The following is a 25345-nucleotide window of genomic DNA, read 5'->3' on the forward strand; positions in this document are numbered from 1 at the left end:
TGTGTGTCGCTACACAATTCCTTCTTTCTATTCAAAATGATAAAACTTTTGTAAAACTCGTCTTCTCAATGGAAGCTATTTTAAATATCTTAAAGGAACCTTTGACTGTTGTATATTGGCAAAATAAAGCAGATGCATTTCTAATTTAAGGGCTATTTAACGATTTGACGATAAATAATAAGGGCAATTGAGTCATGTAATATTTGAAATTGGGTTTGCTGGTGGCGTGATGGTTAGGCGCTGGCCTTCTACGCCTGTGGACCCAGGTGGTTCTAACCTGGGGTGGCCAGTAGGTGGATTTTCGAGATGCAGAAAATCATCAGCGCCCATGTCGTATGATTATGGGGTATGTAAAAGATCCCTTGGGTATTTCGTTTGGTTTAGAATATCCCTCTGCAGAATTTAATTCCTAGTGCAATGGAGAATTATCACTTTTTTTTTAACGCTTTCATTTGCTTTCAAATGTTAAGAAATATCGAAAAATCGCACCTTTACATTTTTCTGATGCCTATTTTATGAAAAAATTAATATTAAAAAAGCTGAATTTCGGTTTCGGTCTTAAACAGGAAGTCACATGACCAACGCCGCCGTGACGTCATAAGCGCCTTTGAAAGTAAACAAACCGACATTCGATCGCCATTGCTGCATTCGCTTGTTTATCGTTATTTAATTTATATGTCCTTTTATCATCTGATATGTCAGTTACAGTTCGTTACAAGTATTGTATCGTACCAATGTGTACGAACACATCGATCTCAAATCCGGAAAAAGCATTTCTAGATGTTCCAAGAAATGCAGCCGATAGAAAGAGATGGTGCATGGCTATGAAGCGAGACAAGGACAAAAATGCAACTTTCTCAGAAAAATCCTGTCGCCATGTATGTGAAGATCATTTTGATGTAAGTATTATTTCCTATCTATTTTCAAAATGTTCTACCGATATCTAAACAGACGCAGAACGTACGTATTTAACTAATAAATAAGTACGCAGAACGTATGCATTTAAATAATGAATACATACGTTCGTCTGCCATGACTGCCTTCGATGATGTTTCCTTTTTATTTTCATTTACATTAAGAAAACAAACAGTAAGGATTTTTAAACGAGAAAATTACTGTTTGATTATGCAATACTCTTTTTATAAATTTAGTTTGTGTTTTATTAATTAAATTTACAGAAAAATGAAAAGGAAATGTACATGGATTTGAAATTAATGACAAAGTTATTGAGCTTACTGTTTAAAAACATTTCAACAGCATTTATTTTAGCAAATAAATATTATCGCTTCAAAATTATCAATTATTCACTAGTTTTTATTCTCTTTGAAGCTAGAAGTGATATTTAAAGTGTTTAAGGTATAAACAAAACTTTATAAAGCAAAAACAATTAAATTAGTTCAATGGCGCAAATTCCCCCCCCCCCCCTACAAAGAAATTTCTTTCAACCACCTTTCCCTTTTCTATTTTTTACCTCTCTTTTTTTCCAATTTATTTTTTAAAATATTTTTTATTTAATTACTTTTTAAAAAATTATTTATTTTTAATTATTATTGTTATTTTATTTGAAAAGTTCTGTGCTATGTGGATAACACACACACACTAAATTAATGAAACAAAATATAAAGAGAACAAACAAAAAATAAAACAATTAATTTTACTAAACAAACAATTTTACTTATTAAACATAAATTAAAACTTTTAAAGTAAATATTTAAAAATATCCCCCCTCCCCAAAATTTTAACGGCGGAACTTGTGCCATAATCCCCCCCCCCCTCCCCCCGCTGTGGGCAACCCTGTATCTAGGTATGTGACAACGTTTTTTGAGTTTACCCTTATGAAATATTTTAAAAGTATTTATGACAAGAAATTAATCATTTCCGCTTAAAATAAATTATTTACAAATTTTCTTTTTATTTACAGCTCAAGAGTGATGCTGAAAACTATATGAGGCATAAACTCCAAGGAGGGAGGCTGTATTTAAAAAAAGGAGTCATACCCCATATCTTTGACTGCCAACAAGAAAGAAAGGTTGCAGCTTCTACTGAGAGAGCCACAAAAAGGCAAAGAAGAAATGAAGTAATGAATCTGCTTCACATTTCTGACAATGCAAAGTCATCTACTAACTCATCTTCTGTGCATCAAGACTTGGATATAAGCAACGAGTTTTCAACTCCTACTTACTGTGATGCTGCAGTACAAGTAGACATCAGGATCAAACCATTGTATAGGTCCAAAGCCACAAACACTAGAAAAATTGAAACTGCCGATGTTGCATGCATCACCACAACTACAGCGTTGGACATTGCTTGTGATACATCTAGTCCATGCTACGAGATGGAGGATTCTGCAAGTGAGAACGACGAGATGGAAGCTGATCCAGAATATGACTTGGTTGACGACAGTGACAGTGATTTTGAACTGGAAATGGATAGCACTGAAGCCAATCAGCAAATAAGAAGATGCATGACAGATGCAGTGCTCAAGCACTCGCTTATGTGCTTGGGCATCCCTTTGCAAATTATCTTTTTGATTGAATTTTTGTCAAAAAAGGCAAAGTGCTCACCATTACACATCATCATCTGTTTGAAGAAAATTAAAATGGGTGATAGCTATGAATATCTGGCCATGTTATTTGGTATGTCGCCCAGTAATGTTGCCAGGATTTTCAAGAGAACTGTGTGTTGTCTGGCTGCAGTCTTGCAAAATTTTATCATATGGCCTGAAAGAGAAGTGATCCGACGGTGCTTGCCAATAGCCTTTAGGGCTCGCTATGGAGAAACCCAAAGCATCATCGACTGTTTCGAAATAAGGATTGATAAGCCATCAAATCCTGTATATCAAAGTTTAACGTGGTCGGAGTATAAAAAATCCAATACTCTTAAGTACTTGATCTCTTGCACTCCTGATGGAACAGTTAGTTTTGTTTCTAGAGGCTATGGGGGTCGTACTTCAGATGCTTTAGTGTTTGAAGATTCTGGGTACATGCAGAATTTACTGCCTAATTTAGATGTCATGGCTGATAGGGGTTTCAAAAATGTTGCACATTTGCTGCAACAAAAAAGTTGCAGGCTTGTAAGACCCCCTAGTGTATCGAAAGATGTACCAATGTCTGCAGAAGATGTAAAGGCCTCAAAGCGAATTGCTGCTCTGCGAATTCACGTAGAGAGAGTGATTGGGCGTTTAAAATTTTTCCATATGTGTTCACCTGATGCCTGCATAGACCATAATCATTTGCAGATTTTTGATCATGTTATTGTGGTTGTGTGTGGACTTATCAATCTTCAATCTAAATTAATTAAAAGTTAAATTGTGCGTATTGCTTTCACCCTATATGTTTTTTATATTTTTGATTTTTATAAGTATATTTTTTAATTTTCCATTTATGTAAAATGTTTTACATCCTGTGTGGAAAAGTAAGAGAGAATTATTTAGAAAAGGTTCCCTGGTAAATGTATCAATTAGATATATTTTTAATGCTGTATTTGAAAATCTTCCACACCACCAATCCAATGGTGAATGATAATTTTGAAACCTTTTTATAATGTGTTTTTAAGTTAATTTCTACGACACAGTATACTCTCACTGAAGTGTTCTTTTTTTCTCTATTATTTTTGGCTTATTTCAAAAATTATTGTATTAAGGCTTTTTTTCATCTTTCATTACATGTTTCCACTTGTTTTTAACTATTGTGACCAAATTTTAGAATATTTTACTATGCTTATGACCTTTTTCTTTTGAAAACTCTATATCTCGAATTTTTTTTACCGTCCCTTTGACTTTGTGATATCGAGAGTATACTGTATATGATCATCATAGTAACTAGTATGATAACTAATGGTAAATTTCAATGTTATATACTACTTGCAATGCCTAAATATAAAAACAGGCATCTAGTATTTCAGAAAGGTAACAAATAGGCAGCTAATAATTCAGAAAGTAAATTACAGTAAACTCCTGATCATCGGCGGTCGAATTATCTGCAGGACTCGTTTTTTTTCATTGTCGAATAGTGTTTTTTAAACTTATAGTTGCGTTATTGTTCATTTATGTCTTTTACATATTTTTTACATTCAATGTTAATAAATACAATGTAGCAATAATTTAAATGTATCTGTGAGTATTATTCATATTTTTTAGCTATTAGTATTATTTTTTACCCATTATTCAGATTGTCCACGGTTGCTCTGCCACCCTATTGCATGGATAATCCGGAGTTTACTGCAGTATTTTTTTCCCTTTTTGCACTGTTTATAAAAACTTTTTTCTCAGAATTGTATTCACAGTAAAAGTTAATCTATACTGACAACGGTGAACCCGCTCCACCCCCTTTTTTTTGTATGGCAAATGATACTTCCACTTCAAGGTTATCCACCATCTCTCTGTCAAGCTTTACAATGCACTGTGCTATTTTTCATAATAAAACAACAGTTTTGTGCTTTAACAGAAGTTTTTTTTTTTTAATTAAAATGTAAAATTTATGTTAATAACACCAAATCTTAAAAAAATGTGTTCAATGATTTTTAAATAACATATTAAAAAAGAATTGGTGAATCCATTAAAATGGGATATTTTCTACAGCTCTTTTTATTGGCTACAAATGAATAGCATATCATTATAAATAATTTTACATTGTGGAAAAAATGCCAGTGAATTTTTAACTGCAAATTTAATAGTTATTCATCTATAAACTATATTAAAATATATAGAAATTAAAAGTTAGGATTTTTGAAAGTTAATTTACTAGCAAGGTTGGAAAGTATTATATTTTCCAAAATATCGAAAGTATCCAACATTTTGATTTATTTGATATTTTCAGTCAACATAAAGTGTTGCTTATTTTCCTATATGATTATAACCTTAAAATTAATGTTTCTCTCATTATTAATCTATACATTGTTTGTAAAAAAATATATAACTTTATGTGGTATTAATGTAATAATGCTATTTACAATCATTTGAAATGAAATAATCTATTGCTTGAAAATAAAATATTACATAACTAAATTTGCTGATGACCATTTTCACTTTTAGCACACAGGTTGATAATTTTATAAATATAAAATTTTAAAACGGAACAAAAATATTATTACATTATATAAAATGATATAATAAAATCATAAATTATAATACATTATAATTCCAAAAATCGAAACTATCAGATATTAAATTTTCAAATTAATTATTGAATGTACTGTCAGCCTGGCTTGAATGAATATTGATGGTTCTAAGAAAGTTATTCAATTAGGAGGGGAAAATTTCAGTGACTTTCCAAATTGACGATTGTCTTAAAAACAGAATAATAAATTAATAGCTATGTAAAGGAAGTAACTAAATGTTATTGATAAAAAGTTTTTGAAAAAAGCAAGGTAAACAACAAAATAGTATAATTATCACAAGTGCATATGAAAAATTTAACTTGTAACTTAAGTTTTTAAATTGTTTGTTGCTTTACTTCATTGCACTTTTTTTTTTGAAAAAGTCCATAATAATATAATCGGTGTGTTTGTTTATCTGTTTCCCAATTAAACAGGGCTGACAGTATATTAATCAATATATTTATAAATTGGTCAACCCTGATTACAGACGAGGAAAAATTGCGAAAATCCAAAAATTTCTAGACTGAAACAACAAATTTTCGCAAAAATGTTGATCAAAATCAACCCAAATTTCAGTGATTGACTTTGAAGTTTCGAAGTCAGGGTGCGCAACACAAAACAATCCCTTTTTTTTCCTCGCAAAAAACATTTGTATTTGCATTTGTGCATGATATTTGTTTGTCGGCAAACCATTTTTAAAGTAAGTCCCCATAGTTTGTTCAGTGGATGGGCATTTTATTTCCACTACAAAGTCTTTTGTTACACCATCAGGAGAAGCACCTACAAAGGGATAGTCGGCATTCATGAGGAAACCAGATGGTTTAATAGACCGGTGCCGCTTCTTCAATTCATTCAGCACATCCTTCTCAAGAAGCGTTCCCCTTTTTATTGCTGCATTTAGTTTAAATTTTGCTCCCAACAATGCTTCAACCAGGCTACCATCGAAGGTTTTGCACCTAGATGCTTCGTGGATCTTGGAGGCGGTAATTCTTCCGTACCTGAGTTCATGCCACTCACTACTTTTGGCCTGATATCTAGAAGCATTTTCAGCTTCTTGACATAGAGCTGAAGTCATTTTACTCTGAATGAAAAGTAAAAATTCATCTGCAGATCCTCCTGCATTTGCTTCTTGAAAATTCATTTTTAAAATGTGCAAAGATAAGTTTTCTTTCAAAGCAGTTGTGGAAAAATTGCTACATAGTTGTAAATCAGTGACGCCGGTTTCATCCATTAGTGCCATGAATTCTTCTACAACTGTTGGCTCCTTTGGTGGAAGATCTGGTATGTTTTTTTTTCCCATCTGGCGTGCATAGATAAATTTGTTGGATGTCCCAACACAAGACAAATTGGATTTTTTCCAGTAACATTGGGACTCCGTGGTTGATGGCTGGGAACATTTTCTATGCACCCAGAATAAAAAAGCTACTGCATGCTTACAACCACCTTGACGGGCAGCACATCCATCACACTGCACCAACAGAATTTTGTGTTCTGCCTCATCACAATCAAGAGAGACACCATAAGCTTTTTTCCGTACGTTATGCTCAGGGGTCATTCGGGCTTTAACTGTGCATACATCCCCGAGATGCCTCACCTGCACATATCCGACAGCGTTATCGGCATAAGAACCTCGAGTAGATCTGAAAACATAAGAGAATAATGTAAATTTAAAAAATAAATAAATAAAAATACATTGGAAGGAAATCTAACTTGTTTATTAATTTAGACAATGAGGTGCAAAAAACAAACAAAAATAAAAAAAGAGCTAGCTTTATTTTTACTGATTTTATATACCTCTAATATAAACTTATACTATTATTCAATGATTCATTGAAACTGTAATCTAAGTTTTAGCTTGTACTACATTAATAAAATGGTTTTTTAATGAATGTTGTGTATGCAGAACACACAAAAGCAGAGAGTTCACAGTTTTTTAGGTAACTCACTAACTTTAATTTAAACTATGAAACAACAGTCATAACTATAAAATAACATTATTATCTTTTTCGTTAATTTTTAACAGCGAAGACCAGGTTTTTATCAGTAATTGTCACTTTCTTGGCAAAATGACAAACCCTACATATCCTACCAATCCTAATACAGTAGCTTATATACACATAAGGGTGCTAGTTACGACCAAAACTCCCATCCAAGAAGGTAGGTACTTTCTGGCTGTGCTACTGCAGATATATGTATTTTATATACTGTTGGTTCTGCTTTAACAAATACAGTCGATTATGGTTTTATGATTATAACATTCGATTAAGTGGGGTACTTCATTATGTGGTGGAACATTCTTTCCTTACCAAACTGATAGCACTTGTTAAAAATGTAATAATAAATTATTAGTTATTTTGACAAAGTTATGAATTTTAAGAGTGAAAAGTTTTTGAATTAAGCAAAATGAACGACAAAGTAGTATGGTAAAGCTTGACTACAAAGAGATGGCGCATGAACTCAAAGCAGAAACAGACCACTTCATCTTGTAATTAGGTAGTATCTGCGAGAACACAAGACTTTGCTGCATCTGTGTTTCTGCTGATTTTACCTGTTACAAAATTCAGCGGTCTGTTTGCGCTTCCAGTTCACCCGCCATCACTCACTGCATGGTCAAGCTTTACTTTGTTTATACACCTTTGAAAATTTCAAACAAATAACTTAGAACTTAATTTTAAAAATTTTGCTTTATGCTATTTCTCTGCATTACTTTTTGAAAATAGTCTATAATAAAGGATTGCTTGGGGGGGGGGGGGGAGAAAAAATGCCTTCAGTTGATTTTTTTTCTAATTTTTTTAAAGGTAAAAACAATGCAAATGGAATGTATATTGGTTTTAACCATCTTTTCTTTTGATGAGTGCTCTCACACCTCAAAGAAGGTTTACCCAAATATTTTTGACTTACTACAGCACTGTGTATTACTTTTAAATCAAACTTGTTAATGAACTGTAGAGATTCATTTCGAAGTGTGAAATAAAAGCCTTTTGACATACTCTAATAGGATGGGGGGGGGGGATAGAAAATATCTCTTAACAATAAATAATAAAGAAATTCTGAAACTGAAAAAACTGATCTTATGTTCAGGGAATTTTTATAACTTTAAGCTGAGCTTTTATTAAATTCATTTAAAACCCAGAATATTTTTTTTTATACAAAACGTTAAGATTTATCACTGTAAAAGAAAATATTAACACACAAAAAAAAGTTTTGAAATGAAAAACCAACGTAAATAAAGCAAATTATCAAGAAGATATAACATTAAAAAGCTCGCTGGTTATTAACATCGGTTCCTGATTTCAATCGCATTTTAGCTCAAAGTTTAATTGATCATTTTGAATTTGCACAAATGTATAGTTAACAATGAAATATGAATTAACTATCAATCAAAAGTGTTTCATTTATAAAAGAAAATTTCGTAAATTCAACTTACTTCTCAGCTTTGACTCCTTTGATTTCAGCTGACAAGAAATCCAAATTCTCTTTAAAAAAATCAACTATCATATCTTCCGAAATGATTGGCAAATTATCGGACTGGGCTTTGGTAAAACCCTGCTCCACAGCCATTCTAAAATTACTTCTAAACAAAAAAGAAATACTAAACAAAACAGCAAGTGAAAATGATGCGCATTAGAATCTAATCCTTTGGAATACGGCTATCGACAGCTGTTCCATCGGCGCTTATGACGTCACGACCAATAGGAGGCCGTTTTCGATTGCATCATGTTTCTGATCATTTAAAAAGCAAAATGTTGTTTGAAATATATTTTTTAGAATAAAATGAATGACATATTTGGAATCGCAACGTCGAAAACTATAAAATTTGACCATTTGAAACAATATTTAAAATATGCGGCAATTCTCCATTTCGCATCAAAAGAGTCCAGGTGCTTCCATCTGGTGGAAACTGGGCTTCCAAATTATCCGTGCCATTGACATCCGCACCTTAATGGTGGCACATGAAAGACTGGATGCCATATCGTGGGATCGCACTATGTCTGCTAAAAAAGGCTAAATAGCCTAAAAAACGCAGCCCGCATTAGATTAAAAAAAAAAAAAAAATATTCGAAATTGGTATTAGTCATTGCGCAATTTCGTGATAGTTTTAAATTCATATCCCAAGAGTCCGTTAATAAATATTTTTAGTGATTTTTTTTTTTTTTTTTTTTTTTTTGAAGAAATGGAGCGTTTGGCCGAAAGGCTGAAGCTAAATAACTTGATTAACTGTGCTCTTTCACAAATATATTTCCTGGCTCAGTGATTTTTTGTCCATCCATAAGTTCTGGTTTTAATTGAACACCACACAAAATATTGACGACTGAGGCTGCCCACGCTATCTTCATACTGATGTCATGGACAGATGAGGAGGATCTGTAATGTGGAAATAGAGCTTGGCTCTTGCTAAAAATCAGAACCTTAAGGGCAATCTGATATAGTTTTAGAACTCCTAGTTCGGATACCTGACTAGTTTTCCGATTATCACAATAAGGTAAAGGAGCCATATTTCGTACCCTAATCTAATTTGAGCTTCTACATGTAACGATTAATTATATCAAAAAAAAAAAAAAAAGTACATCTGCTAAGCCTAGACATGGTCTTTAAGCTTTAATACCTGTTCAAGGCTTCCTGTTCAACATGATGGAAATCAAACACCACAAAACGCTCAGATCATTCAGTTTATAGACAACCCTGAACAAACACGTTAAATACAACTAAATAAACTCATTCTAATAAATAAAAATGAGTTTTTACAAATAGTATTACAAAAACTCAAATTTTCAAAAATCAGAAAAATGGCTCCCAAACGGCTAAGTAGACACTAGACACATGAAACTTCCGCAAGTACCTAGTGTTCTTGACCACGACCAACAAAAGAATCGTTGGTGGTGACATCTAGTGGAGCAGAGAAACTTCAGGGGACAAAAAATTGCGCTCGGGGACGAAAAATGCCGTCTTCATCTTATTGGTGCAATGAATTTTGCGATGTCCTGCAGTTAAATTCTTATGTACACATCAAAAATTAATTCAATTTTATTTCATTTTTTAAATATTTATTTCTGTTAAATTTATAGGCTTGCATTTGATGAAGATAGAGTGCCAAATCTACTTGATGAAGCTATTCTTCAAGATATCCACTGTGTTGCATCATTGTTGAAAATGTATTTTCGTGAATTGCCAAATCCATTACTAACATTCCATTTATATGACAAGTTTGTGGTAGGTCATCACAAATACTTTTAACTAAAAACATTGAAAATTAGCATGATTTTAAATCATTTTGTGTTTCTAGAGTGCTGTCCAAGCAGAAGAGGATTTACGGTTGCTGAAATTGAGAGACGTTGTACAACAGCTGCCACCCCCCCTCACTATAGGTCTCTTGAATATCTAATGAGGCATCTTAGCAAAGTTGCTGCTCATGGCTTTCAGACAGGGATGACTCCCAAGAATGTTGCCATTGTGTGGGCTCCTAATCTACTTAGGTAAAAATGGCTTCGAGCATTTGAAGTTGTAGTCTTTATTTTGATGCAGTTTATTTTACTTTTTTAACATGAAACTTCTGATAACTTTGTGCAAATTTAGAATTTGTGTATTTCGTTATGATGACTTTTATTGTTTGGATAAGTGATGAAATGAGGTCTAAATTTCACACTTCTTTTAAATTGACTGTTTGTTACTCACTCAAACATAGTGAGTTAGATTATGTCCTACCTGTTATGTTGAAAAATTAAAAATACACAAATGAAAATGAAAACTAGCAGAAGGGATTGGGCGCAAATATAGACTTGTCATGGGGTCAATCCAAAAAAAAAAAAAAAGAATCCTCTTACATCTATTTTAACCCAGTGCTGGAAACAGCAACTGCTTTTGATAAACTACACCAAATGCCAACAACTCTGTTCAACTCGGGATTTGAAAATTTTAAAAACAAGAATTCCCGGTTTTGCCATCTGTGCAGAGATTTAGCCCATTGACATCCTCCGTTTTAATAAATTTAAATAAATGTGCATGTCCTCTCTCACTTTTTTTTTGCTTCATACTATATATATTAAGCTTGCAGTAAAAACTGTTTTTAACTGGGAGAAAATTATCACATGAAAAACAGAAAACGCTTAGAATTGTTTGCAGTTTTTTTCTAATTATGCAGCTGAAAAAATTCTTCAGTTTTGATATTTTAATTGAAACGAAATCACGATAAGTTGTGGTCAATTTGATGTACAAATTTGATAATATGATTGTTCTATCATTCATTATTCTTAAATATGTGTCTCTACCAGTACCGTAATGTTCGGGCACAAATGAGAGGATCTGCGGCTCTCCCTAGGTAATGAAAATTTTCGAAACTGAAGTCCCCAAAATTCTATTTTATGCTCTCTGTTGTTCCTAAAGGATGTCATAAATTGTAGGGATTCGGGCTCAATAAAAATCCGTAGAGGCAGTTTCTATTTCAGTCCTGGATGAACGAATATAAGTGCACAAGATGGTCATTCATGTTGAAAATTAAAGCACCAAGTACTAAAAGAGATTACGATTAATAGTGCTATATTTCCGTTAAATTTTTTGAACTTTTACTCAGTTTTGTTTGGTGTCTGCAAAGTACATTTCAATTTTACATTCGTAACAAAAACTCCATACGTTTATAATTTTGTTTGAATAATTTTCCATAAGTACATAGATTTTACTCTACGTATTTTCCTGTGTATCATCTGCGGTCGGCCTATAATCCGTGGATAATACAATGTAAAAAAATGAAGTTTGAATTTAACATACCATTTGAGCAAATGAACAAAAAACGTGAAAAGATAATTACTTTAAAGGTATAATCAAAATTAATCTAAAATATAATGATTTCTCCTTGAAATCTTGATTATAGTACGCTAATTACTTGAAACACAAAGAGTCAAGACCAAGGAGCAAGCGGTCTAATTTTGTGCAAATGGCTTCATATTTCACTGTATTTTTGCTTATTTTACCTGGCTTGAATCGCGTAAAGGAACATTCAAGCAAAGTAAAATAACCAACATATAAGCAGGCTGCGAGGAAGAACAAGCTTTATAAATTAAAAAACATTCAATCGGCGTACGGTCTCTATCGGTGAATCCTACTGTAAACATTGAGGTCAATGTGTTGGTGTTGAGAAAAAAAATCACAGATAATCCGCGGCTGCGTATAATCCGCAACTCATAAACTTTGCCCTTTTCAACAGATAATCCGCGGATTATACGCAGGAAAATACGATAATTTGATTCTGTCCTTTAAAAAGATATCTCTTCAGTAAAATAAATGTTTCATTATGTGAAAAACACACCTTATCATAAAAACTTCATAAAATATTGCTTTTGTTTTCGCTAACATGGATACTTTGCCTGTGAGTATATTCACCTGTTCAGTATCTCAGTGTTAGTAATAGTAATTTAATGTATCTTATTGTTAGTTATTACAAGTAATACCTCATTTTTATTTTTAGCTACTCCATTTAGTATCTTTGTCTTAGTAAAATAATTTTACTTCATTCGGTCTGGTTAATACCATTTCATTCAGCGTCACATTATTAATATAAGTTATTTCATTCGGTATCTGATTGTTGATATTATTTATATCATTCAGCGTATCAGCTTTATTACCAACCAATATGGTTAATACCAGTTATTTCATTCAGAATCTCATTATTAATATTAGGTATTTCGTTTAGTATTGTTAGTACCAGTTTCTAAATTCAGTTCTTTAAGAACCGCAGTTTTAGTACTAGTTGTTTCATTCGTTATCTTAGGGTTAGCTGTACTTACTTCACTCAGTGTTTCAATTTTAATGATTGTGTTATGACTCGAAATACAGGGTGATCCAAAAGTAAGAACCAACTTTAAAAATGAATAATTCGAAAACGAATGGATATAAAAAGATCCGGTTTGCAATGAACGAATTGAAAAGAAGCCAGGTTTTGTGTGGCAATGAAGCAAAAATAGTTCTGTTTTCGACCAACAGATGGCGCTATACCTTTGTAATTTTCCATAATTCTTGTAATACAGTTTAACTAAGCAAGCTTCCTCAACTATGGACAGCGTTCCGGTGCATATTAGCTTCGACTACCGTTACTTGCTGCCGTTGCTGCGCCTTTTTATATCTTTGCTGCTTTGCACGATCCTAGATCAGAAATCCGACAGCGCCATCTGTTTTTCACCAACAGAACTATTTTTGGTTCGTTGCCAGACAAAATACGGCTTTTTAAATCTGTTTAGCGCAAAACGCACGTTTTTATCTTTATTTATTTTCGAATTATTCATTTTTAGAGTTGGTCCTGACTTTTGGACCACCCAGTATATTAACTTGCATTGTGACCTTTCTCTTCCTGTTACAGATCTAGAGACATCGAAAACGGTGGTGTTGGAGCTCTTCACGTAGTTGGGGTCCAAGCAGTTTTGACAGAATACCTCATTAGATATACAGATATTATATTCAGTGAAAAAATGCCAATTTTTCCTACTCCTTCCGTGGGTGAAGGTAATTTTTATTGATTATTTGAATGGTTGATTTTATCATACATAGCCTGAAAAAGTTTGATATTTTTAAATCAATATTAATAATGTAAAGCTGAAGAGTTTGTTTGTTTGTTTGAACGGCACTAATCTCAGGAACTACTGGTTCGAATTGAAAAATTCTTTTTATGTTAAATAGTCCATTTATTGAGGAAAGCTAAAGGCTTTTCTTTCTTTTTTTAATCAGACTGAACTATATATTTGTAATTGCAAATTAAATGTTTAATTAATTGTTTAGTTCTGTAAATTCCTAATAGATGACAGGTAACTTAATTCATCGATAGGGCACTAGTCGACAGTGTCTATAGCTCCTAGGAACCATGTTGCGCGGCTCAGACGCGTGGTTGGTTACGCTAGTGTGGGACTGTTGTGGTCAGCGAACTGATTTTTGAATACACAGTACTGCTAATACTGAGTGTATACAAACGAAGCAATTTGAATAAAAAACGATTTTCAACGTTTAGGCGAGAAGGTTTTACGTTTGTACGCAGCGAATTTTTCCACCAACTGCTTTGGAAAACCTGAACATTTTCGCGATCTTTATCCTACCCTTTTAAAATAAGAGGGAATAAATGAAAACTGACACATTTTGATTTTTCGTTAAGCATTATTTTGCCATTTTAAAGATTAATCACAGTAAATAACATCTGTACGAAAAATGTGGTTGACACAGTATATACAAATTGTTGATTGCACGTAAGTTAGCGCTCTATTTAAAATAAAGATGAATGTAATGTGGTTATGGCGCCACTTGTTGAGGAACATTGTAACTAGTTTTGAAAGTTTGTCATTCTGAAAATTTACAGTTATCCCAAGCATAATGCAACAAACGGTATATTTCTATCGCTGCCCGTTTAGTTTTTATTGATTTTTCAACTGTATCAGTCATTTTTGGAACACTCTGTATATTTGAATCATTGTAAAACACAGCTGATGCTTCAGTTTTATGCTTCCCCAACAACATAAAACTGGTTCCAGTTCTAATTTTTTGGTAAGAGAATAAATAGTAATTTCTTTACTTTGTCTTTCAGAAACTCCTAAGAAGACAAGGCCGAAGTCTTTGGCTATTTCTACTCCAACCAAACTCCTGTCCTTGGAAGAGGCTCGAACTAGGGCATTAATGGCAAATTTGCCCGGTGAACAACCGAAATTCATTGATGTTGGTGGTGGTGAAGAGAATTTGCCAGTGAAATATCACACTGTTATTGAGCTCCCTGCCAGGTTTGAACATTTTACAACAGTCATTTTTCTACGCAATTTTGTCAGGATTCATGCAAAAGTACGAACTTTATCCAGCCTTGATTTACCAATCTGTTATTATAGTAATACAGCGGTACCCGCACGGCTTTGCCCATAGTAGAATATTAAAAGGGTCATTTGGTTCGTCTGTGCGTATACAAATAATGGGTGATGAATTTCTCGCCAATTTGCTCGCCCATGTTACGGTTTCACGTTATGACGATTTAGTAATTTGCTCGGTAAAATGTTCTTAAAACTGGGACAGAAAAAGAACAAAATCGAATTTTCGAAAAATTGCTTCGAGGTGCACAACCCCATGCTGCAAACTAATTCTGTACCAAAATTTCGTAACAATCGGCAGAACAGTTTAGGCGCTATGCGCGTCACAGAGAGACATCCCGACAGAGATCCAAACAAACTTTGAGCTTTATTATTAGTAAAGATTGTTGCTTTAGGTTACAGGTTACATCTGTCACAAAGTACTCCATAATCTGCTTTATCTAGTTCAGGGCTGATGTCCTTTGATGATGTCGTTCATTCATATACTTGCTGAATTTCAAACTATGGTTATGATCTCAGTTTAATTTCAACTAAAGGATTTTAAACTTCTTGTTTTAAGAAGAAATATGTAATTTAAGTTTCTGAAGTATCTCTACATTCGAAGGAAAAAGATAAAAATTTGTTTTAAGGTTTGAATGTAATGTGTGAGTAGTTATTGCACTGTTATAAAAACTAATAATGTTATAAAAACTAAGCTTATAACTTTAATGATTTTCCAACAGTTCAATGGAAACATGATTTTCCAAAGTCAGATTTATATTTTCTTGCTATCTGACATTCTCAATTTTTTTTAAACTATGTTCAAACTAAAGTTGTAAGGTGTAATGTGAAACTAAATTGTACCTACAATTACTTTGAGAACAACTTAAGAAGAAACATCAAATTAGTTTTATATTTTCGTATACTTTTTCATTGTAGGAAATAAATTAAATATAAAGAAATCAGGTTTTATTGTTGTTTCCTAAGACAGCGATAGTCAAAAATTGAAACTTAATAGTTCTGAAATTTTTGACAAAATTGAAGATATCAAAAGAAACCTTTGCATTTATTTTCCCAAAATATACTTTTTCTTTTCGAGACAGATCTATTCCACAGGGTCATTCGTGCAGTTGCTGTTTTCCTAGCAACGATGCCATCTCACTGAATTTCGACTACATCTAGTGAAGTTGCTGTTTTCCTAGCTAATATGTCATCTCACTGAATTTTGACTATATCTAGTGAGGTTGCTGTTTTCCTAGCAATTATGTCAATTCACTGAACTTCAACTATATTTAGTGAAGTTGCTACTAGTTGACATAGTTGCAAGAAGCCCTAGCAACTATGTCAACTCATGCAATTTTGAAATATCTAGTGAAGTTGCTATTTTCCTAGCAACAATGTCATCTCACTCAATTTCGACTATATCAAATGAACTTGGAAATATTATGTTCATAGATGGCATGAAAATTAACATCTTTCACACCTCCCGTGTGTAAAAGAAAAATAATTCGAGGCATTTTTATAAAAAAATAAATAATTTGATCATGTTTTTTTAAACGAGTTAATTGAATTACTTTTTTCTACGTAGGCGTCGGTCTATGGGCAAAGGGAAAAAGTCTCCCTCAGGATGGAGAACCTTCTTTTCAAGAGGATGGCACACCACTAGTGGAAGAAGAAAAAGTAGGCGTTCCAGGACCGAAGGACAGTCAGAAAGACCAAAGATTGGCAGTCCTATCTTCTTGGAGCATTCATCCTTAGTTTTGCAGGTTGTTGTAAAACTTATTTGTATGTAGTTGAAGTTATTAGCATTTTATTTATGACGTAGCTCAGGGCTTCTCAAACTGGGTGCCGTAGGAAGAGGCAAGGGGTGCCGCGAAGTGTCCATGGTATCCATATACGGTCTAGGAAGATTGGGTGCCGGGAACTTTGGACACCGAGCATATTGGGCACCGTGAACATTGGGCGCTGTTGATTGGACGCACATGTTGAACAAAGCCCAGTGTTATTGGCGCCCAATCGACAGCTCCTCACCTTCCCATTTCGACCATATATAGTTTAAGTGGGTCTGCCAAATCAGGCCACATAGACTAATATATTGCCATCCCCCTATTTTTTGATGTAGCATATTAAAATTTCGCTACATCGTGTCTTCATCGTCATTATAAAACCTCAATGAAGATAAAACCTTTACAACTATCAATTTTTGATTACTAGGCAACAATATAGCAAAAGTTATTCCTGAAGAGAGATGTCAAAACTATCTTATCTTATTTTACGGTAGGTTTTGTTTCTACGTGGTTCACTGTAATTTACTAGTATAAAAAAAGTGATTTATTGTTCTAGAAGTTGACGTTCGTATAGTTGATGACTTCAAAGAGAAAAATGGCTTTATGTAGTCATTTTTCCTATGATTTGATAACCTAGAAAAGTAGATTGTAGCCCAATAAGGCCGTCTGATGAATATGCAAAACGTGGTGCCAATCCAGTCACAAATGAGCGTGATATTTATTTATGAACGTTAGGATATGGCCTTATTTAGCACATTTATCATATAATAGAGGTGGACTAGGTTGCTTTGAGAAAATTCTAATTCGTCAAAGGGTCCCGTGAGTCGGAAAAATTTGAGAACCCCTGATATAGTTATTGAAACTCTTGTACCAGGAAAAAAATTTACGGGTTGTCATACTAATCGTGCATCTAGCATTTCAAGGGATTTTCCTAATATTACAATAGATAGCATTTAAATGGCATTAGTTAACTAAGGATTAATCTAATATCATTGGATTACCCTCCCCCCCTCCTGTTAACGTATCAAATGTGTCCACGATACTTTATTCTTAATTGATTTTGGAAAACGGTTAATGACTCATGGTAAAAAAAATCTGAAATTAATTTGAATTGCTTACACAATAGTGAAATAATGAAATTCATAGACAGAAGTTAGCTTTCCTTTTTCTCATGAGCGATGATAAGATGAGAAAGGAGTATTTACAGTTTTCAAATACAAACAATTGAGATCTAATATTCATGGCTTTTTACTTCCTTTTACAAAAAAGGAAGTATTGTATTCGCGAAAAAATTTTCATCCAAAAATCGGCCTTAATTTCCATTTTGCTCACCCCCAAATAAATGTTGAGTTTTTTTTTCAACCCGAACACACGTGGATTACAGACACCGGAAATATCAATTTTGACGATCCCCGAGTTAATTACAACGAGTTTTCTCGTGACGTCTGTATGTTCGTATGTATGTGCGTATGTGTGTATGTATGTCGCATAACTCAAGAACGAAGTGTCCTAGAAAGTTGAAATTTGGTACATAGACTCCTAGTTGTGCACCTTCCTTTTTGGTTGCATTCATATGCTCCGAAGGGGGTCTTTTGCCCCTTTTTGGGTGGAAATCATTGCTAAATTCGATGTAAACTCAAATTGTGTTATAATTTGGCGGACACTTGGCGATATATCGCCAGTCTTTTGGTCGCCAAGTTTTGTCTCCAACTTGGCGACAAATTTCGCAATTTTTTTCTTTGAATTTTTTTTTTTTTAAATCTGATTTCAATTTGGCCACTGTTGGTGATATTTAAAGAGTAAAATATTGAATCATATTAAAACTGCCAATAATTAGAAAATGAAATTAAATTGGAGTAAAAGGAAGTCATGTGATGCACACATCAGCTCGTTTAAATAAGCTCAAAGTGAATAAAAGAACTAACATTTTACATATTCTGGAAATGCATGTTAATTTAATAAGATAAGGAAACCTCATTTTGGCTTCATGGACTTCCAGTTCTTTCATCTTTTATTATGTTACAAGTGCAATTGTTACAACATATATATTAATCCATGACCCAAAGTTGTTGTAGTTTCTTGTCAAACCTAACTTGCGAGTTATGTGGGGATCGAAAACTGTTGTGTGAACTGATGAAAGTTCCCCCCCCCCCAAAACAACGTTATGGCTTTATTTATTGTTTTTATTTTATGTGCAAGTTTTTTGTTAGGAGTAGTTTGTTTCTGTATACAATTACCTTCATCTAAATAAGTGATACTTATTCTTATATTAATATGAGACTCATTACTTTGCATGGAATTATACCAACATTTTATCAAAGAAATTAGCTGAAAACAGTTGCATATGTGTTAAATTTTTGATGATTGCAAATATATAAAGTTCTTTGGCTTTGGGTTTCACACACTAAGGCATAACGTTATTTGTATTAATAAATTATTAAATCTCAAAACAATGATGTAGGAAATTTTATTCATTTTTTAGACATCTTTCCGTAAAAAATTTCATGTGTAACTGTTTCTTCATTTAGATTTTGGTTTTGCCATACAGTTAACTTCTGATTATCCGCGGAATTGGGTGGCACAGGGGTAGCGGATAATGAAAATTGCGGATAAACCGCAAAACGGCTAAAATGAGGGACAAGCAAGGTAACAATTGTCGTTTCTCAAAATCTTAGCTGTATTGATGCATAATACTTTCTACAAACAATGAAAATACAGTACAGTATACTGTACAGTGAGAATGTTTTGTGTTTTTGCACAACAGAGCTTAAAATCAATATAAAAAAAGTGTATATACGATGAAGAAAGCACAAAAATTAAATAAATCAATAAAACAAAAACAACTGAGTTCAAATTTGCAATGTTTCGACAAAAAAACAACCATTGGTATTTGCTTTTTTTAGCGAAATAAAATACATGTTTCTGATTGGTGATTGACTCGCGGATAAATCTCCCACGGATAATCCGCTCGCGGATCATCGGGAGTTTACTGCACAACAAAACTTAACATCAATAAAGAACAAATGATGTGAAACACAATGATGATCTGTTCTTTCTATTTTTAATCTTGTTTGGTTTTCTTCGTAGGACAAGGCTATTACAGAATCTGATGTATCCCATACTACAACAAAAAGGCTGAGGACAGTGAAAAGTGCTGAAGCTTTGTTCCCTTTGTCAGCAATTTTTTCACAAAAAGAAAATGCTTTTTCTCCAACAGGTGATAAATATTTCAAAAGATATTTCTTAGTGTGGACCATTTACTTGTCTTTACATGAGGTTAATTCATACTGGGACGCTCCGTACAAATTTTTGAGAGAGCGAAGATTTCCAATTTGACGCCTAAAGAAAAGAGACATTTGGGCATTTCACAAAACTAATTATATCCCGAAATTTTCCAAATAAGGACATTTTTGGGTGCACAACGACCTTCCAAAGATTTTTTTTTTTTTTTTTTTTTGTGCCTAATGTTTAGATTTTGCTTTAGTGCGATGGGAAATTACTCCAATTTTTTAAAACTTTAGACACAATTTGGTGCCCTGGGTCCATGCCCCATGAACCCCTGCTTTAATCTGAGTAAATATTCCTGAGTCCCTAATTGTGCTATTAATATTTACAGGATCAACTATTTATCTTGTTTTACCCTTAATCTCTATTAAAAGCAGCATATGTAGCGAAAATATAGTTGGCATTTTTAAACTGATTTTGAATTTTCAACAAAGTCCATTGTTATTTCAAAGTATGTATTGGTTTGTTTGCAGTATGTTTTGAAACTAAGCACGCTATCAACTTTACCTTTTAAAGCACATATAAAAGTATAATTTCTAAACAAAAATTACTTCATATTTTATATTTAATTACTCAAATGAAACTTATTAATTGAAAGCTGTTAAAATGTAATTAAGGATCCTCAATGTTACAAAAAGTTTGAAGATATTTATATAAATAGCTAAAATTTTGCAAAATCTCTTTTGCGTGAAGAAAAATAAATTGTAATTACAATCGAATATTTTAAGAAAAAATTGATAGCTATCCTATATTATTGATCGCATAATAATTCTTGCACTAAGTGTTTTATTTTGTGAATTAATTAATTTTTTATTTACTCCTTACTTAATTATTCGTTTTCTTGTATAACTATTGCATTATTCTCCTTAAAATATGGGTCCTTCAACGTACCTGAATTTTTCTACTCGTAAAAATACTATTTGAAAATAGCACATAAAAAGTTTAAGAGCATTTTTATAGTAGTAGTATTGATATTATGAAGCTTTTGTTTAAATAATTTAGATTTTCAAATTATTATATTGAAATCAATTCAGTCGGAGTTGTAATGATGTCTAAAAAAGCATGATCACACTGGCAATCTGCACTACATAGAACCAATGGTGGACACTTAAAGGTGACAGTAAAAATTAGTGTTAGAATTAAAATAGTACGAATTTCGCAACTATTCCTTTTTTTTAAATAAAATTAGATGTGAAACAAAGGTTTAGATTTTCTTCTAAATATTTGTTTCCTATTTTTGAATTGTTGACACTATGTGTAATTGTTTGCACATTTGCGGGACGAAAGTTGCATAAACTGAATGGCAAAGTATTTGTTTAATCATATTTTTCTTTTCAGGAGAGAGTATTTCATCATCTCATGAATCTTCTTGCGGTCCTTCTTTTGATGGCAGCATATCCTCCACTTCCATAAGATTTGCCAATTATTGTAAGCATGTACGATCAACCTCTCACGATTCCTATTTTGCGCACATCATTGAATATCCAAACGAAGAAGATGTAGAAGAGCTGGATCAGAACAAAAGTAAAATATCAACCTGCTTAAATGGTGAGCAGAACTTCACTCTGCCGAGGCGGAAGGAAAATTCAGCAGAAATTGAGGAATCGCCCAGGCGAAGCAAAGTTGCACAAAAGCAAAAACTTGTTTGTTTGGAAACTGAAGCTTCCAGTCCAAAGTTGCAAAAGTTGAGCTTAAAGAGACTGTATCACAATTTGAGCTCACCTCCCATGGTAAAGAAGAAAGATAATTGTAAGATGGAAGTCCATGATGCCAAGCAAGATGATGTAGCAAAAGCTAACCGCTGCATAACTTCGGAAAAAAGTCATGAACTGAAACATGAGTTTAAATGTGTTTCAAGCGATGGGGAAAGTTCATCGGATGTTCATCCAAAATCGCAAAAGGATCTTCCGACTTCAGTGCCTTTAACGGAGAGTACAAATACTTCAACTGTGCAAAAATATTTCTGTGATAAAGATTGTGTTTCGGTAGAAATTCATGGGACACTACCCGAATTAGCTTCGTTGTCTGTAGAAAATGGGACTGATTATCATAATGCTGATATTGGTGATTTTTCCAACGGTAGCAATATTGACGAGTCAGACAACTTGTTTGGAGTCTCCATGGAAGCCACTATTTCAGATTCAGTCAGTCTTTCTCAGCTACTTTCCTTTAATTCAAAAGAATGTGATCATACGTCGCCACCTTCTAATGCAGTCCGGATTAAGCAATCAGAGGGCAGTTTAGCTTCACGAGATGGTTCCTTGAACACCCCAGATTCTCCTACAGGAGATAATGTGAGTGAGCTACCAAGCAGTGCCGACTCCGAAGCTGGTGGTAGCGCAAACGATGTCAGCAAAGGAATCTTGTCGAACGACTATTCTTCTACGAATGTTCAAAATGAACATTTTACAGGAGATCACAAATCTAATCACTGGAAAGAAGTTCAAATTGAGCAAATGGATGCTGTCAATGAGGTTGTTAAAGAATCCGTTCAAAATTCTGATGATCAACTAGTTAATCAAACAAAACAACTTCAGATTAGTCCTGAAGTCACTGCAACTAGGTCAAATGAAATACATTTATATGAAAAAGCATCATTATCTTCTGTTGTTCAATCTATAAGTCCTCTTGTTGAACGACCTTCGTCTGTGGAGGGTAGTTTCGTTGAAAATCTTATTTTATCACCACCCGCTAATTTCGTTGATGATAAAAAGTTTCAATCAGCAGCACTCCAGGCTCAGAAGGACAATTTTGCAAACGTTTCTACTCCAGAAAGCAGAGGTTCTTCAAAATCTCCTGGAACTAGATCTATTGAAAGGAGTCCTACACAAATACATGATATATGCCCGAAATTTGTGTCTGGTATTGCTGTATTTGGAAGTTTTAGTCATGAACTCTTCAAAGCATCAAATGATCTCAATGATTCGCTAGGGGTGCAAAAGAAACGGTTCGGAGGGGAAAAAGTATCCCCTATTTCTCCGAACGAGGACTCAAAACGTAAGTTCGAATCTGAAATCGGTCGGTTGATTGTGCGTGATAGGCAGATGAAACTAGAAATGGAACAAATGAAAGCAGAAAGACAGAAATGCAAAGTAGAAAAGACCTCAGTTTCTGATGCAGACAAAAATAAGTCGAAAAATGAAAGAAAGTTTGCTGATGCGATAGACTTTCGAAAGTCACCTGTTAAGTGCTTTGACAATGAAAGGAAAAGAGACGAATCTGAAGATTTGTTTAAGGCATTAAAGGAAAGTGTGGAAGATAAGAGGCTGCCAGACTTAGGGTACTCTCGATATTTAAAAATTGACAACAAACCCTCTGTTAAAGAATTGCTCTCAAAATTTGAAGGAAACAAGCAGTCTGATGCATCTGAATTAAGCAATAAAAGTCATCGTGACAGTTCGTCTTCACCTAAGCAATCAAGTGTCTTTTCTAATGTTCAAGTCATCAATCACAATTTTCCTCTAAGTTCCTCTAAAAGTTTTTCAAGTGCAAATCAGAGCTCCAAAGATAATCAAAGTGCCCATGTGAGGGAACATATTTTTCAAACTGAATGTGTAGTGCGATTTCCGCATCCTAAGACAACTGCTTCAAACTATTCCAGCTGTTCAGACTCTCCCAAAAATGGTTCGCTCAAAAACGAAATAATTCGTGAAAATTCTGGGAGCAACAACTGGTTTAGTCGGCAATCAGATCCTCATTCTGAAGTAGGTAACAGAACTTCATTTTCACCTTCAGAAAATATGACAACATCTTCAGTTCAGAAAGACATGAGCTTTAATGGGAATGCATCGTTTTTAGAAACTGTAAATAAAGACGAAAGTAGGTCACGTTGCACCATAACTAAGTGCTCTAAAAATTCTCTGCAGAATGGCAAAGGTGAAGAAAAAACAGATACTAAGTTCAAAGAGATAACCCCCGAAAAACCCTTTTCTAGTTTTAAAGACACTTACAACAGAGCAAATAAGCTAACCTCACAAATGAGGACAGAGTTTTTTCGAAGTGGTTTTTCCCAGGAAAATCTTGACGCTGGATCTTCTCCATTGTCAGAAGACAATCTGTTGCTTGGTGGGGGTCATTTCTCTAGGTCTCCATCCGACAAGAAAAGGAGACATGCACCAACCAGGCAGAGACCAAAATCTGTGCCACCCCCAGTGTGTAGGCTATCAGTGGCTTCAGACAGAGACATTTCTCATGCGTACCATTCTAAAGGCATTCCATCTCGGACTGAATCTTCACAGAATGTGCCAAAGACACCTTGTGTAGGCTTAAGTAATGGTAAGGAGTCAACCCAATCTAGTCAATCCTATGAGAGACCCGTTAGGATACGTGATCGAGCCGCCATTTTTGAACGATCCTTGAGCTTTAGTGGGTATGCGGACAAACGACCATTTTCATCATCACAAAACGCTCAACCTGGTACATCTGCGACGTGAATGCTTTTCAAAGCCAAAGTATTACTACTTAAATCAGTTTTTTATTGCATGAGACACAAGTTTACGCTTAATGGGATAAGGAGATGAATTTGTTTGGAATTGTTGTATTTAATTGACTTATGACCGCTGATATTCAGTGGAGAAAACTTATTCAGATTGTTTGAATTTTTAACTAAAATACTACCATTTTATTAATGTTTTAAATTCTCTACGAATTGTGTAATTTCATTAATTGAAGATCATAAATGTTTGCTTTTCTATTGTATGCATGACCCAGGTTCATTTATAGGTCATTTCAGCACACACTAATAACGAAATCTCACTTTTTTTTACACAAATGAAATCTGTGTTTTCGTTGTTAAATTGAAAACTTTTTGTAAACGCTTTAACTGCTCCTAGTTAAAAAAGTTTTACATTTTGACATACATATTACTGTTCAATAGTCAAGATAGTCTTAAATAAGGCAACATATTTTGCTTTTAATATTCATAGATTTTTGAACATTGACATGTATTAACAGTTTTGTAACCATTAAAACTCAACAATTTTTTTTTTCATGTAATATTTTGTCTGAATTTAAATTTATTACGTAACGCTTCGATTATCTGATTTTTTTCATCTAAAGGGTGTTTTTTCAGAGGTATAGAACTTTAAGTTGGCAACACTGTTTAATATGTGTGCCATTTTGATAGCTGTCACTTGTTTTGTGTTCAGTTCGGTTCGCCATTTCATCATGAATAGACAACAAGGCGGTGCAACATGCCACACAGCGCGTGTCACTATTGATTTATTGAAAGAAACGTTCGGTGAACGAATAATTTCGCGTAATGGACCCGTGAATTGGCTTGCAAAATCATGCGATTTAACACCACTGGACTACTTTTTGTGGGGATATGTGGAGTCTCTGGCCTGCACCAATAAGCCACAGACGATTGACGCC

The 25345-nt window shown here is 33.7% G+C and overlaps 1 protein-coding gene across 1 annotated transcript in view; it reads left to right on the plus strand.

Moving 5' to 3' along the window:
- The window catches only part of LOC129216779 (rho GTPase-activating protein 32-like), a 250038-nt gene extending 230015 nt beyond the window's left edge, over positions 1-20023 (plus strand). Inside the window, 7 exon segments of the mRNA XM_054850994.1 lie at positions 10164-10308; positions 10382-10447; positions 10450-10571; positions 13445-13581; positions 14654-14843; positions 16489-16666; positions 19775-20023. Of these exon segments, the coding sequence (XP_054706969.1) occupies positions 10164-10308; positions 10382-10447; positions 10450-10571; positions 13445-13581; positions 14654-14843; positions 16489-16666; positions 19775-20023 (1087 nt within the window).
- Positions 20024-25345: the final 5322 nt, after the last annotated feature.

The sequence above is a fragment of the Uloborus diversus genome, chromosome 2 (genome assembly GCF_026930045.1).
Source record: "Uloborus diversus isolate 005 chromosome 2, Udiv.v.3.1, whole genome shotgun sequence".
Classification (NCBI taxonomy): Eukaryota; Metazoa; Arthropoda; class Arachnida; order Araneae; family Uloboridae; genus Uloborus; species Uloborus diversus.